This window comes from Oncorhynchus keta, unplaced genomic scaffold (assembly GCF_023373465.1).
Source record: "Oncorhynchus keta strain PuntledgeMale-10-30-2019 unplaced genomic scaffold, Oket_V2 Un_contig_7627_pilon_pilon, whole genome shotgun sequence".
NCBI classification, from domain to species: Eukaryota; Metazoa; Chordata; class Actinopteri; order Salmoniformes; family Salmonidae; genus Oncorhynchus; species Oncorhynchus keta.
This window is the reverse complement of record NW_026289575.1, coordinates 1-15,000: the sequence shown is the minus strand read 5'-3', so window position 1 is coordinate 15,000 and position 15,000 is coordinate 1. Positions and strand designations below refer to the sequence as shown.

The 15,000-nt window shown below is 42.2% G+C and overlaps 1 protein-coding gene across 3 annotated transcripts; it reads left to right on the top strand.

The window, feature by feature from the left end:
* The first annotated feature begins 278 nt into the window (after positions 1–278).
* LOC118380590 (serine/threonine-protein phosphatase with EF-hands 2-like) lies at positions 279–13,999 on the top strand. Of its 3 annotated transcripts, XM_052511855.1 has the most exons (8): positions 279–448; positions 681–1,386; positions 5,905–6,075; positions 6,565–6,600; positions 7,460–7,587; positions 7,724–7,784; positions 13,139–13,308; positions 13,570–13,999. In XM_052511855.1, the coding sequence occupies exons 3-8, from the start codon at positions 6,024–6,026 to the stop codon at positions 13,720–13,722; spliced, it is 600 nt and encodes a 199-aa protein (XP_052367815.1). In that variant the 5' UTR covers positions 279–448; positions 681–1,386; positions 5,905–6,023; the 3' UTR covers positions 13,723–13,999. The 3 variants fall into 3 exon arrangements, with proteins under 3 accessions (XP_052367815.1, XP_052367816.1, XP_052367817.1); XM_052511856.1 differs by lacking the exon at positions 5,905–6,075 and having other exon boundaries at positions 282–448; XM_052511857.1 differs by lacking the exons at positions 5,905–6,075; positions 6,565–6,600 and having other exon boundaries at positions 282–448.
* Positions 14,000–15,000: the final 1,001 nt, after the last annotated feature.

Sequence of the window (15,000 nt, the reverse complement as noted above, 5' to 3'; positions counted from 1 at the left end):
CTATTTTAGGAAATGATTTATTCGCAGAATAAGGGGAATAGTGTGTGTGTGGGTTCGACTTAACAACAAACCCCAGACTTTCTGGATAAGGTTTTCATTATTTTCCGACCAGGAAGTACCATTTTTATTTATAAAGATAAATAGGTTCTCTGATTGGTCAGGTGGGTTAACGTGTCAAAATGCTGGAACTAAAAGTGACCCAGCCAGGCGTGAACAGCACAGGTGCGCACCATAGATAAATTGCCCAAGGCTGAATTCAATCTTCATAACACCAAAGTGGGTGTCATAGGCCTATAAAAAGGTCATTGTAAGTGTAACATATTATAAGACTATCCAAAGGAAAAACACAATGAAGGTATTAGTTAGCAGAACAACGAAGAAACCCTTCAGAGAGCAGAAGAGGAAAAACAAGGCCTACTCCACCTTCATCTACAAGATCCGGAGAGAGGTTGGAAATAATGGGACACATTTGGCATTACTTAAAGCTATTTGGTGTAAATTAATGTCACAGGGCTCGCCAACCCTATTCCTGGAGCGCTACCCTGCTGTAGATATTCGATCCAACCTCTCTAACTAACCTGATGAAATGTTATCAACAAGCTAATGATTAGATTCGTTAGATTTAGCTTTGGAGCAGAATCTTGCAGGACTGCTTTAAAATATGTTTTTTTTTATTACAGGGTGACTTCATCCCCATCATGGACCGTTTATTGGTGAACGAGTCTACCTGCCCGCGGAGGGTGCTGGTCCGTTTGGTCGGCTCCGAGGCCGCCCGCCTGTCACGGCTCAACAGGAGGAAAGTCATCACCCAACTAGAAGTCCACACTGCCATGGCACGGTTGAGACAAGGGAGAAAACATGCCAGGCAAACGGGCGCCTGAATGCTCTTATGAACGCTTTTAATTTTATGTATATTTAATAAAGATGTCTTGTTTTTACTCATCGTGTTGTCATTCCAACAAATCAATGCACCACTAAATGTTCATAACAAGTTGCGCACCTGAAGGCTGTATAATTGAATGTTAAAGCGGTATGCTCTCGCCTCTAACCGCGGTCCAATTACTTCGAGGGGCGGGGAAAGGCATTGCCATAATTGATGCATTTGCTTGTCTTGTCAGGGGCGCAGATGTGCGCCAAACTCAGTCAACCATAGCCGAACTCCGGCGCGTGGGGAAAGCGGAAATCAAATGGACCCTTATGTTCCGCGCTGTGCGTGACGCCCACTCAAAACACGCGTGTTGCTTACGGAAGCAGAAGCGTACAAGACTCACATTTTGGCGTAGACTCTGCTGCGGCACAACCAAACATCTTTATCAACCCAACCGGTGTTCAGGAGGAACAGGCGTGTTCCTTAGATGAGCTGGGTAGTCTTGGACTTGTCGCAGGGTAAGTCATTTACTGGCAATATAGGCTATTGGTCACTGAATCAGCTGTTGCATCCTGTGTAGGGAATTGAATGACTATATTCACCTTTGCAGATTTTCCATGTGAACAGCAACAGGTGTTTGTCTCGTGCAGATCAATGGGCATACTACAGTGACGCATGCAGGATGAATTAGTTTATGCGACATGTTTAATTTAATAGAGCACAATTATGTGCGTATTTCGCCTTTTTTGTTTTTCCCCCACCAAGAGCCGTTTGTCAAATGAGATGCTGCTGGGGTATTGTAACAGAGGCTGAGAGCGAGGCGATGTTGGTTATTCATAGTTGATCCCAAAGGACTTTTTGTTTCATGCTATATCAAACATGTGCCTCCATGGCAACCCATTACTGATTTTAACCAATTCACATCTGAACATCAATTAGGCTTCAACTAGAGGCTTTTCAGCAGGGACAGGCTCAATTACGACATCTCAAGATCTCAAATGCATACACTATGTATACAAAAGTATGTGGACACTCCTTCAAATGACTGGATTTGCCTATTTCAGCCACATCTGTTGCTGATGGGTGCATTAGGTCGAGCATCCAGCCTTGCAATCTCCATAGACAAACATGGGCAGTATAATGGCCTTACTGGAGAGCTCAGTGACTTTCAATGTGGCACTGTTATAGGATGCCACCTTTCCAACAAGTCTGCTCGTCACATTTCTGCCCTGCTAGAGCTTCCCCAGTCAACTTTAAGTGCTGTTATTGTGAAGTGGAAACATCTAAGAGCAACAACGGCTCAGCCACGAAGTGGTAGACCACATAAGCTCACAGAACAGGACCACCAAGTGTTGCAGTGTGTAGCGCGTAAAAATAGTCTGTCCTCGGTTGCAACGCTCACTTTCGTGTTTCAAACTGCTTCCAGAAGCAACATCACAATAACTGTTTGTCGGGAGCTTCATGAAATGGGTTTCCATGGCCGAGCAGCCGCACACAAGCCTAAGATCACCATGCGCAATGCCAACTGTCAGCTGGAGTGGTGTAAACTTCGCTGCCATTGAACTCTGGATCAGTGGAAACATGTTCTCTGGGTTGATGAATCACGCTTCACCATCTGGTAGTCCGATGGACAAATCTGGGTTTGGTGGATGCCAGGAGAACGCCACCTGCCCCAATGCATAGTGGCAACTGTAAAGTTTGGTGGAGGACGAATAATAGTCTGGGGCTGTTTTTCATGGTTCAGGCTAGGCCCCTTAGTTCCAGTGAAGGAAAATATTAACGCTACAGCATACAATGACATTCTAGATGATTCTGTGCTTCCAATTTGATGGCTACAGTTTGAGGAAGGCCCTTTCCTGTTTCAGCATGTCAATGCCCCCATGCACAAAGCGAGGTCTATACAGAAATGGTTTGTCGAGATCGGTGTGGAAGAACTTGAGCCCTGACCTCAACCTCATCTAACACATTTAGGATGAATTGGAGCGCCGACTGCGAGCCAGGCCTAATCACCCAACATCAGTGCCCAACCTCACTAATGCTCTTGTGGCTGAATGGAAGCAAATCCCCTCAGCAATGTTCCAACATCTAGTGGAAATCCTTCCCAGAAGAGTGAAGAGGCTGTTACAGCAGTAATGTTCCAACATCTAGTGGAAATCCTTCCCAGAAGACTGGAGAGTGTTGTTATCTAGTGGAGCAGCAATGTTCCAACTATCTAGAAGAGTGGAAATGTTCCAACCTTCCCAGAAGAGTGGAGGCTGTTATTGCAGCAATGTTCCAACATCTAGTGGAAATCCTTCCCAGAAGAGTGGAGGCTGTTATTGCAGCAATGTTCCAACATCTAGTGGAAATCCTTCCCAGAAGAGTGGAGGCTGTTATTGCAGCAATGTTCCAACATCTAGTGGAAATCCTTCCCAGAAGAGTGGAGGTTGTTATAGCAGCAATGTTCCAACATCTAGTGGAAATCCTTCCCAGAAGAGTGGAGGCTGTTATAGCAGCAAAGCTGGGACAACTCTATATTAATGCCCGTGATTTTGGTCATGTAGTGTACTTTTCACTTCCTCTCTCGTCTCCTTCTAAGAACCCATTGAAGGAGAAGGTAAGAGGGGCGGGACCGCTGGCTTTCTCATCCAATGAGTTTTCAGGAGAGAGGATTCAAGGAGTATGCAACTTTTCTCTTTCTCTCGTCCTCTGTCTGCCTGTCTGACTCTCCCTCTCTGTTTCCATTCACAGACATACTGCCTTGCCCCTAACAGAATGGCCACAGACATACTGCCTTGCCCCTAACAGAATGGCCACAGACATACTGCCTTGCCCCCCAGAACAGAATGGCCACAGACATACTGCCTTGCCCCTAACAGAATGGCCACAGACATACTGCCTTGCCCCTAACAGAATGGCCACAGACATACTGCCTTGCCCCTAACAGAATGGCCACAGACATACTGCCTTGCCCCTAACAGAATGGCCACAGACATACTGCCTTGCCCCTAACAGAATGGCCACAGACATACTGCCTTGCCCCTAACAAAATGGCCACAGACATACTGCCTTGCCCCTAACAGAATGGCCACAGACATACTGCCTTGCCCCTAACAGAATGGCCACAGACATACTGCCTTGCCCCTAACAGAATGGCCACAGACATACTGCCTTGCCCCTAACAGAATGGCCACAGACATACTGCCTTGCCCCTAACAGAATGGCCACAGACATACTGCCTTGCCCCTAACAGAATGGCCACAGACATACTGCCTTGCCCCTAACAGAATGGCCACAGACATACTGCCTTGCCCCTAACAGAATGGCCACAGACATACTGCCTTGCCCCTAACAGAATGGCCACAGACATACTGCCTTGCCCCTAACAGAATGGCCACAGACATACTGCCTTGCCCCTAACAAAATGGCCACAGACATACTGCCTTGCCCCTAACAAAATGGCCACAGACATACTGCCTTGCCCCTAACAGAATGGCCACAGACATACTGCCTTGCCCCTAACAGAATGGCCACAGACATACTGCCTTGCCCCTAACAGAATGGCCACAGACATACTGCATTGCCCCTAACAGAATGGCCACAGACATAATATTACATAATACAGAACCCTTGGGTCACTGAGACCTGTGACTGCTGGACGCATACTGTAGTGACTGCTGTATGACTGCTGGATGCCTGTAGTGACTGCTGGACGCCTGTAGTGACTGCTGGACGCCTGTAGTGACTGTTGTGACAGTTGGACGTGTAGTGACTGGGCCCTGTAGTGACTGCTGGATGCCTGTAGTCCACGTCTGTAGTGACTGTTGGACGCCTGTAGTGACTGCTGGACGCCAGTAGTGACTGCTGGACGCCTGTAGTCCACGCCTGTAGTGACTGTTGGATGTCTGTAGTGATTGTTGGACGCTTGTAGTGAGTGCTGGACGCCTGTAGTGACTGCTGGACGCCTGTAGTGACTGCTGGACGCCTGTAGTCCACGCCTGTAGTGACTGTTGGATGTCTGTAGTGACTGTTGGATGTCTGTAGTGACTGTTGGACGCCTGTAGTGACTGCTGGATGCCTGTAGTCCACGTCTGTAGTGACTGTTGGACGCCTGTAGTGACTGTTGGACGCCTGTAGTGACTTTGGACGCCTGTAGTGACTTTTGGACGCCTGTAGTGACTGTTGGACACCTGTAGTGACTGCTGGACGCCTGTAGTGACTGCTGGATGCCTGTAGTGACTGCCGCCTGTAGTAACTGTTGGACGCCTGTAGTGACTGCTGGACGCCTGTAGTGACTGCTGGACGCCTGTAGTGACTGCTGGACGCCTGTAGTGACTGCTGGACGCCTGTAGTGACTGCTGGACGCCTGTAGTGACTGCTGGACGCCTGTAGTGACTGTTGGACGCCTGTAGTGACTGCTGGACGCCTGTAGTGCCTGCTGGACGCCTGTAGTGCCTGCTGGACGCCTGTAGTGCCTGCTGGACGCCTGTAGTGACTGTTGGACGCCTGTAGTGACTGCTGGACGCCTGTAGTGACTGCTGGACGCCTGTTTTATTATTTCTTTATCATCTCACCTTTATTTAACCAGGTAGGCCAGTTGAGAACAAGTTCTCATTTACAACGGCAACCTGGCCAAGATAAAGCAAAGCAGTGCGACACAAACAACAACACAGAGTTACACATGGAATAAACAAGCGTACAGTCAATAACACAATAGGAAAAAAATAAAGTCTATATATTGTGTGTGCAAATAGCATGAGGTGGTAAGGCAATAAATAGGCCACAGTAGAAAATTAATTACAATTTAGCAGATTAACACTGGAGTGATAGATGAGCAGATGATGATGAGCAGATGATGGTGTGTAAGTAGTGATGCTGGTGTGTAAAAGAGCAGCAAAGTAAATAAAAACACTATGGGGATGAGGTAGGTAGATTGGGTGGGCTATTTACAGATGGACTGTGTACAGCTGCAGCGATCGGTTAGCAGCTCAGATAGCTGATGTTTAAAGTTAGTGAGGGAAATGTAAGTCTCCAGCGATTTTTGCAATTCGCTCCAGTCACTGGCAGCAGAGAACTGGAAGGAAAGGCGGCCAAAGGAGCTGTTGGCTTTGGGGATGACCAGTGAGATATACGAGGCGACTGTAGTGACTGCTGGACGCCTGTAGTGACTAGCATTATGGGATGTGGCACCTCCGTCACCACCGACAACAAGAGGAGACTGACGACAGGTGAGACCGACTGGGGACAAGTGATGGCTTTTGTCTTCCCCCAGGACTCATGTAGCCTGGTCCCAGATCTGTTAAGGTTGGCATAGCAGAAAACTGTAGTTGGCAAGACAATATACAAACAGATCTGGGACCAGGCTACATCTCGTAGATTGTGAATCCAGTGAATATACAGTTTGATCATAGAGCACCTTTTGACATGTTTGAGAATTCAGTATGTTTATCAGTCGGCAGCTGATGAATTAGAAATCGTGTAGTTCTCCCTCCGACAGGATGTTGGATCTTCTCAAGATGTTGGTCAAATGTTCTGCTTTTATTTTCCTTATTTCTATACTTCTTCTTTTAGCTGACAAACTTGTTTTAAATGAATTTACTCTGAAGGGATTTTCTACTGCTTCTCTCTTTCCTCCCTGGTGTGTTGTTAATTCTCTCTTCCTCTCCCTCTGAACTGGTTCACTATAAATGATTTGATTTAATCACTCCTCACTACAGACCAGATGGCCAAGAAAACTCCCAGCCCTGCACTGGGTAAGAGGCCTCCTCTCATGTCACCCCTATTGTCAGTCCTATTGGTCAACCTTACTGTATCATTGTGTCCTATTGGTCAACCTTACTGTATCATTGTGTCCTATTGGTCAATGGCCATGGTCATCCTGTGGCTTCATTAGTTTTAAATATTCAGTAACTACTACCTGCAGGGGGCTGTTATTAAACTGTTATTATATTCAGTACCACTAACTACCTGCAGGGGGCTGTTATTTTATTCAGTACCACTAACTACCTGCAGGGGGCTGTTATTATATTCAGTACCACTAACTACCTGCAGGGGGCTGTTATTAAACTGTTATTATATTCAGTACCACTAACTACCTGCAGGGGGCTGTTATTTTATTCAGTACCACTAACTACCTGCAGGGGGCTGTTAGCTGTTATTAAACTGTTATTATATTCAGTACCACTAACTACCTGCAGGGGGCTGTTATTAAACTGTTATTATATTCAGTACCACTAACTACCTGCAGGGGGCTGTTTATTTTATTCAGTACCACTAACTACCTGCAGGGGGCTGTTATTAAACTGTTATTATATTCAGTACCACTAACTACCTGCAGGGGGCTGTTATTTTATTCAGTACCACTAACTACCTGCAGGGGGCTGTTATTAAACTGTTATTTTATTCAGTACCACTAACTACCTGCAGGGGGCTGTTATTTTATTCAGTACCACTAACTACCTGCAGGGGGCTGTTTATTTTATTCAGTACCACTAACTACCTGCAGGGGGCTGTTATTTTATTCAGTACCGCTAACTACCTGCAGGGGCCTGTTATAAAACAGCAACGTTATTAAACTGTTGTTTCATCTGGTCTTCCATCTCGTCCTCTCAGCTATGAAGGCAGCCATCCTGATCCAGCGTTGGTACAGACGTTACATCGCCAGGTTAGAGATGAGACAGCGATACACCTGGAACATCTTCCAGTCTATAGAGTATGCTGGGGAGCAGGACCAGCTACAGGTAATGGAGATGGATCTCAGGTGGTTCAACCTTGTCTGAGACCTGAAGAGGCCTCGGCTTTAGCCCTGCAGGCCAACACAGTCTGTTAGTACTTGGCCATATGAAATACAACTGACTATGTTTCAATCTTCCTCAGCTCTCCAGTTTCTTCAGTTTCATGCTGGACAACTTCACTCAACTCAACGGGAATGGCCCAGGTAACTAACATTTTCTTATGTTTTCAGGAAAATTGTTGGACTGTCAGTTCCAAGCACAAAAAAAATGGAATGCCCATAATTATTTATAGACTGAACCAAAAAAACGTCCCGATCCATTAATAGCCTTTGCCTAAAACATATTATCGTGATGATGTTGCTTAGCAACCGCATCCGCATCCTCTTGTGTTTTCCTCTGCTGTGGTAATGTGGGATATTGTGTTCTGGTGACTGCTGCTGCCACAGCTGGGGCCTGCCTGTACACGTACAGACCAACACGTTGCTGCAGATCATTAGCCAGCCAGGGCCTTTAGTGTTGAAGACAAACAGGAGATGATGCTCAGACCATCTTGTTGTGCTTTTCATTACAGTAGATACAGTATAGGTGATCTCTGTGGGTTTGGATCAGAGTGAATATGATAAACTGACTGGTTGTTTAGAGACGTGCTCTGAAGACAGACGCGACCACTCCACAGATAGGGTCTGAGAGAGGTGTGGCTGCTGTCCTCTTCAATAACATCTGATGATGATGTCCTGCCTGTTTGTCTCCATAAAGGAGTGTCTATGGCTGGACGTTAACCTACTGTAGCAGGCTATTCCAGAGGAGTAAACGGAGAGGCCCTGAACATGTACAAATGTGTTTGACATCCTGTTTTAGTGTGTTAATAAAGTTATATTTTATTTGATTCTATTCAGTTTGATTCTACTCTATTTAGAGTTGTTAAATTCCGGTAACCTACCTAAAATCCCCAGGTTTTCCGGAAATCCCGGTTGGAAGATTCCAGGAATCAGGAGGCAGTAAGCAGGAATACCGGGGGATTTGGGGAAAGTTACTGGAAGTTACTGAAACCCCCAACTCTATACTATTAACCCTGTGTGTTCTATACTATTAACCCTGTGTGTTCTATTCTATTAACCCTGTGTGTTCTATACTATTAACCCTGTGTGTTCTATACTATTAACCCTGTGTGTTCTATTCTATTAACCCTGTGTGTTCTATACTATTAACCCTGTGTGTTCTATTCTATTAACCCTGTGTGTTCTATTCTATTAACCCTGTGTGTTCTATACTATTAACCCTGTGTGTTCTATACTATTAACCCTGTGTGTTCTATACTATTAACCCTGTGTGTTCTATACTATTAACCCTGTGTGTTCTATACTATTAACCCTGTGTGTTCTATTCTATTAACCCTGTGTGTTCTATACTATTAACCCTGTGTGTTCTATACTATTAACCCTGTGTGTTCTATACTATTAACCCTGTGTGTTCTATACTATTAACCCTGTGTGTTCTATACTATTAACCCTGTGTGTTCTATACTATTAACCCTGTGTGTTCTATACTATTAACCCTGTGTGTTCTATTCTATTAACCCTGTGTGTTCTATACTATTAACCCTGTGTGTTCTATTCTATTAACCCTGTGTGTTCTATACTATTAACCCTGTGTGTTCTATACTATTAACCCTGTGTGTTCTATACTATTAACCCTGTGTGTTCTATACTATTAACCCTGTGTGTTCTATTCTATTAACCCTGTGTGTTCTATACTATTAACTCTGTGTGTTCTCTTCTATTAACCCTGTGTGTTCTATTCTATTAACCCTGTGTGTTCTATACTATTAACCCTGTGTGTTCTATACTATTAACCCTGTGTGTTCTACTCTATTAACCCTGTGTGTTCTATACTATTAACCCTGTGTGTTCTATTCTATTAACCCTGTGTGTTCTATACTATTAACCCTGTGTGTTCTATACTATTAACCCTGTGTGTTCTATACTATTAACCCTGTGTGTTCTATACTATTAACCCTGTGTGTTCTATTCTATTAACCCTGTGTGTTCTATACTATTAACCCTGTGTGTTCTATTCTATTAACCCTGTGTGTTCTATTCTATTAACCCTGTGTGTTCTATTCTATTAACCCTGTGTGTTCTATTCTATTAACCCTGTGTGTTCTATTCTATTAACCCTGTGTGTTCTATTCTATTAACCCTGTGTGTTCTATTCTATTAACCCTGTGTGTTCTATTCTATTAACCCTGTGTGTTCTATTCTATTAACCCTGTGTGTTCTATTCTAGTAACCCTATGTAACCCCTGTGTGTTCTATTCTATTAACCCTGTGTGTTCTATTCTATTAACCCTGTGTGTTCTATACTATTAACCCTGTGTGTTCTATTCTATTAACCCTGTGTGTTCTATTCTATTAACCCTGTGTGTTCTATTCTATTAACCCTGTGTGTTCTATTCTATTAACCCTGTGTGTTCTATTCTATTAACCCTGTGTGTTCTATTTTATTAACCCTGTGTGTTCTATTCTATTAACCCTGTGTGTTCTATTCTATTAACCCTGTGTGTTCTATTCTATTAACCCTGTGTGTTCTATACTATTAACCCTGTGTGTTCTATACTATTAACCCTGTGTGTTCTATTCTATTAACCCTGTGTGTTCTATTCTATTAACCCTGTGTGTTCTATACTATTAACCCTGTGTGTTCTATTTTATTAACCCTGTGTGTTCTATTCTATTAACCCTGTGTGTTCTATTCTATTAACCCTGTGTGTTCTATTCTATTAACCCTGTGTGTTCTATTCTATTAACCCTGTGTGTTCTATTCTATTAACCCTGTGTGTTCTATACTATTAACCCTGTGTGTTCTATACTATTAACCCTGTGTGTTCTATACTATTAACCCTGTGTGTTCTATACTATTAACCCTGTGTGTTCTATACTATTAACCCTGTGTGTTCTATTCTATTAACCCTGTGTGTTCTATTCTATTAACCCTGTGTGTTCTATTCTATTAACCCTGTGTGTTCTATTCTATTAACCCTGTGTGTTCTATTCTATTAACCCTGTGTGTTCTATTCTATTAACCCTGTGTGTTCTATTCTATTAACCCTGTGTGTTCTATTCTATTAACCCTGTGTGTTCTATTCTATTAACACTGTGTTTCTATTCTATTAACCCTGTGTGTTCTACTAGTAACCCTGTGTGTTCTATTCTAGTAACCCTGTGTGTTCTATTCTAGTAACCCTGTGTGTTCTCTTCTATTAACCCTGTGTGTTCTCTTCTATTAACCCTGTGTGTTCTATTCTATTAACCCTGTGTGTTCTATTCTATTAACCCTGTGTGTTCTATTCTAGTAACCCTGTGTGTTCTATTCTAGTAACCCTGTGTGTTCTATACTATTAACCCTGTGTGTTCTATTCTTAACCCTGTGTTTCTATTCTATTAACCCTGTGTGTTCTATTATATTAACCCTGTGTGTTCTATTCTATTAACCCTGTGTGTTCTATACTATTAACCCTGTGTGTTCTATTCTATTAACCCTGTGTGTTCTATACTATTAACCCTGTGTGTTCTATTCTATTAACCCTGTGTGTTCTATTCTATTAACCCTGTGTGTTCTATTCTATTAACCCTGTGTGTTCTATTCTATTAACCCTGTGTGTTCTATACTATTAACCCTGTGTGTTCTATTCTATTAACCCTGTGTGTTCTATTCTAGTAACCCTGTGTGTTCTATTCTAGTAACCCTGTGTGTTCTATTCTAGTAACCCTGTGTGTTCTACTCTATTAACCCTGTGTGTTCTATACTATTAACCCTGTGTGTTCTAACCCTGTGTGTTCTACTATTAACCCTGTGTGTTCTATTCTATTAACCCTGTGTGTTCTCTTCTAGTAACCCTGTGTGTTCTATTCTAGTAACCCTGTGTGTTCTATTCTAAACCCTGTGTGTTCTATTCTTCTATTCTAAACCCTGTGTGTTCTATTCTATTAACCCTGTGTGTTCTATTCTATTAACCCTGTGTGTTCTATACTATTAACCCTGTATTCTATTAACCCTGTGTGTTCTATTATATTAACCCTGTGTGTTCTATTCTAGTAACCCTGTGTGTTCTATTCTAGTAACCCTGTGTGTTCTATTCTATTAACCCTGTGTGTTCTATTCTATTAACCCTGTGTGTTCTATACTATTAACCCTGTGTGTTCTATTCTATTAACCCTGTGTGTTCTATACTATTAACCCTGTGTGTTCTATTCTATTAACCCTGTGTGTTCTATAACCCCGTCTATTAACCCTGTAACCCCGTGTGTTAACCCCGTGTGTTCTATTCTATTAACCCTGTGTGTTCTATACTATTAACCCTGTGTGTTCTATTCTATTAACCCTGTGTGTTCTATTCTATTAACCCTGTGTGTTCTATTCTATTAACCCTGTGTGTTCTATTCTATTAACCCTGTGTGTTCTATTCTATTAACCCTGTGTGTTCTATACTATTAACCCTGTGTGTTCTATTCTATTAACCCTGTGTGTTCTATTCTATTAACCCTGTGTGTTCTATTCTATTAACCCTGTGTGTTCTATTCTATTAACCCTGTGTGTTCTATTCTATTAACCCTGTGTGTTCTATTCTATTAACCCTGTGTGTTCTATTCTATTAACCCTGTGTGTTCTATTCTATTAACCCTGTGTGTTCTCTTCTATTAACCCTGTGTGTTCTCTTCTATTAACCCTGTGTGTTCTCTTCTAGTAACCCTGTGTGTTCTATTCTAGTCTATTCTATTAACCCCGTGTGTTCTGTAACTTGATGTGTTCTATTCTAGTAACCCCGTGTGTTCTATTCTATTAACCCTGTATTCTAGTGTTCTATTCTATTTCTTTAACCCTGTGTGTTCTATTCTAGTAACCCTGTGTGTTCTATTCTATTAACCCTGTGTGTTCTATTCTATTAACCCTGTGTGTTCTATTCTAGTAACCCTGTGTGTTCTATTAAACCCTGTGTGTTCTATTCTATTAACCCTGTGTGTTCTATTCTATTAACCCTGTGTGTTCTATTCTATTAACCCTGTGTGTTCTATTCTATTAACCCTGTGTGTTCTATTCTATTAACCCTGTGTGTTCTATTCTATTAACCCTGTGTGTTCTATTCTATTAACCCTGTGTGTTCTATTCTATTAACCCTGTGTGTTCTATACTATTAACCCTGTGTGTTCTATACTATTAACCCTGTGTGTTCTGTTCTATTCTATTAACCCTGTGTGTTCTGTTCTATTCTATTAACCCTCTGTGTTCTCTTCTATTAACCCTGTGTGGTCTATTCTATTAACCCTGTGTGTTCTATTCTATTAACCCTGTGTGGTCTATTCTATTAACCCTGTGTGGTCTATTCTATTAACCCTGTGTGGTCTATTCTATTAACCCTGTGTGGTCTATTCTATTAACCCTGTGTGTTCTATTCTAGTAACCCTGTGTGTTCTATACTATTAACCCTGTGTGTTCTATTCTAGTAACCCTGTGTGTTCTATTCTAGTAAACCTGTGTGTTCCATCCTCCATGTTGTCAGATCTGATCTCCCACCTGCTGGACCCAGTGGTTGACCCGTGGTCAGACAGAGAGAGACAGAACATGTATGAACAGATCACTGTTCCTGAGTCCTACAGCGGTCCTCACCTCACCTTCCCCCTCACCGTCTCTCACACCAACGCCCTGCTCTCTGCATTCAAAGAACAACAGGTACCGTACCATTCAATTCAAACTTTATTTCCCCCACTGTGTGCTGCAGGACCAGTATTCTTAAAGCTGGTCTAGGATCAACTTCACTGTGTCCATATAATACTCATTATGATCTAAAAGGCACAAACTGATCCTAGATCAGGACTGCTTTCTGAATATGTGCCCAGGGAGTACAGGAGCTGTTGTGGTCAGTATGACAGCTTAATGAATAATAACAGATCAATAACCTATAGTCCTACCTGCTGGTTCCTCTTCTTTCAGCCTCTCCATGGCAGATACATGCTGCAGTTGTTACACCAGACTAAGAAGCTCCTGAAACAGATGCCAAACGTCATTCACCTGTCCACACCCTACGCCAAGGAGATCACAATATGTGGTAACTATGTTGTCCAATATTGTGTTCAGTACTGCTAACTATGTTGTCCAATATTGTGTTCAGTACTGCTAACTATGTTGTCCAATATTGTGTTCAGTACTGCTAACTATGTTGTCCAATATTGTGTTCAGTACTGCTAACTATGTTGTCCAATATTGTGTTCAGTACTGCTAACTATGTTGTCCAATATTGTGTTCAGTACTGCTAACTATGTTGTCCAATATTGTGTTCAGTACTGCTAACTATGTTGTCCAATATTGTGTTCAGTACTGCTAACTATGTTGTCCAATATTGTGTTCAGTACTGCTAACTATGTTGTCAATATTGTGTTCAGTACTGCTAACTATGTTGTCCAATATTGTGTTCAGTACTGCTAACTATGTTGTCCAATATATGTTGTCAATCAGTACTGCTAACTATGTTGTCCAATATTGTGTTCAGTACTGCTAACTATGTTGTCCAATATTGTGTTCAGTACTGCTAACTATGTTGTCCAATATTGTGTTCAGTACTGCTAACTATGTTGTCCAATATTGTGTTCAGTACTGCTAACTATGTTGTCCAATATTGTGTTCAGTACTGCTAACTATGTTGTCCAATATTGTGTTCTAGTACTGCTAACTATGTTGTCCAATATTGTGTTCAGTACTGCTAACTATATTGTCCAATATTGTGTTCAGTACTGCTAACTATGTTGTGTTGTCAATATTGTGTTCAGTACTGCTAACTATGTTGTCAATATTGTGTTCAGTACTGCTAACTATGTTGTCCAATATTGTGTTCAGTACTGCTAACTATGTTGTCCAATATTGTGTTCACTACTGCTAACTATGTTGTTCAGTCAATATTGTGTTCACTACTAACTATGTTGTTCAATATTGTGTTCAGTACTGCTAAATATGTTGTCCAATATTGTGTTCAGTACTGCTAACTATGTTGTTCAGTACTGCTAACTATGTTGTCCAATATTGTGTTCAGTACTGCTAACTATGTTGTCCAATATTGTTTCAGTACTGCTAACTATGTTGTCCAATATTGTGTTCAGTACTGCTAACTATGTTGTTCAGTACTGCTAACTATGTTGTCCAATATTGTGTTCAGTACTGCTAACTATGTTGTCCAATATTGTGTTCAGTACTGCTAACTATGTATGTACTGTCTTGTACTTGTTAACTATGTTGTCCAATATTGTGTTCATCTATGTATGGCTTGTACTTGTTTTAATTTCATCTAAAGGCTTTTGGGAGAGACGTGAGTATCCAGATGTCAAGTTGACTGTCTGGTACACGATAACACAAGGCTGACTGTCTAGTACA

Bases quoted from the DNA above. Each gene is read 5' to 3' on its own strand.
- LOC118380590 (XM_052511855.1), top strand. From the start codon at position 6,024: ATGGGATGTGGCACCTCCGTCACCACCGACAACAAGAGGAGACTGACG. The intron at 6,076-6,564 runs GTGAGACCGACT...TCCTCACTACAG, and splicing joins CAAGAGGAGACTGACGACAG to ACCAGATGGCCAAGAAAACT. The intron at 6,601-7,459 runs GTAAGAGGCCTC...TCGTCCTCTCAG, and splicing joins AACTCCCAGCCCTGCACTGG to CTATGAAGGCAGCCATCCTG.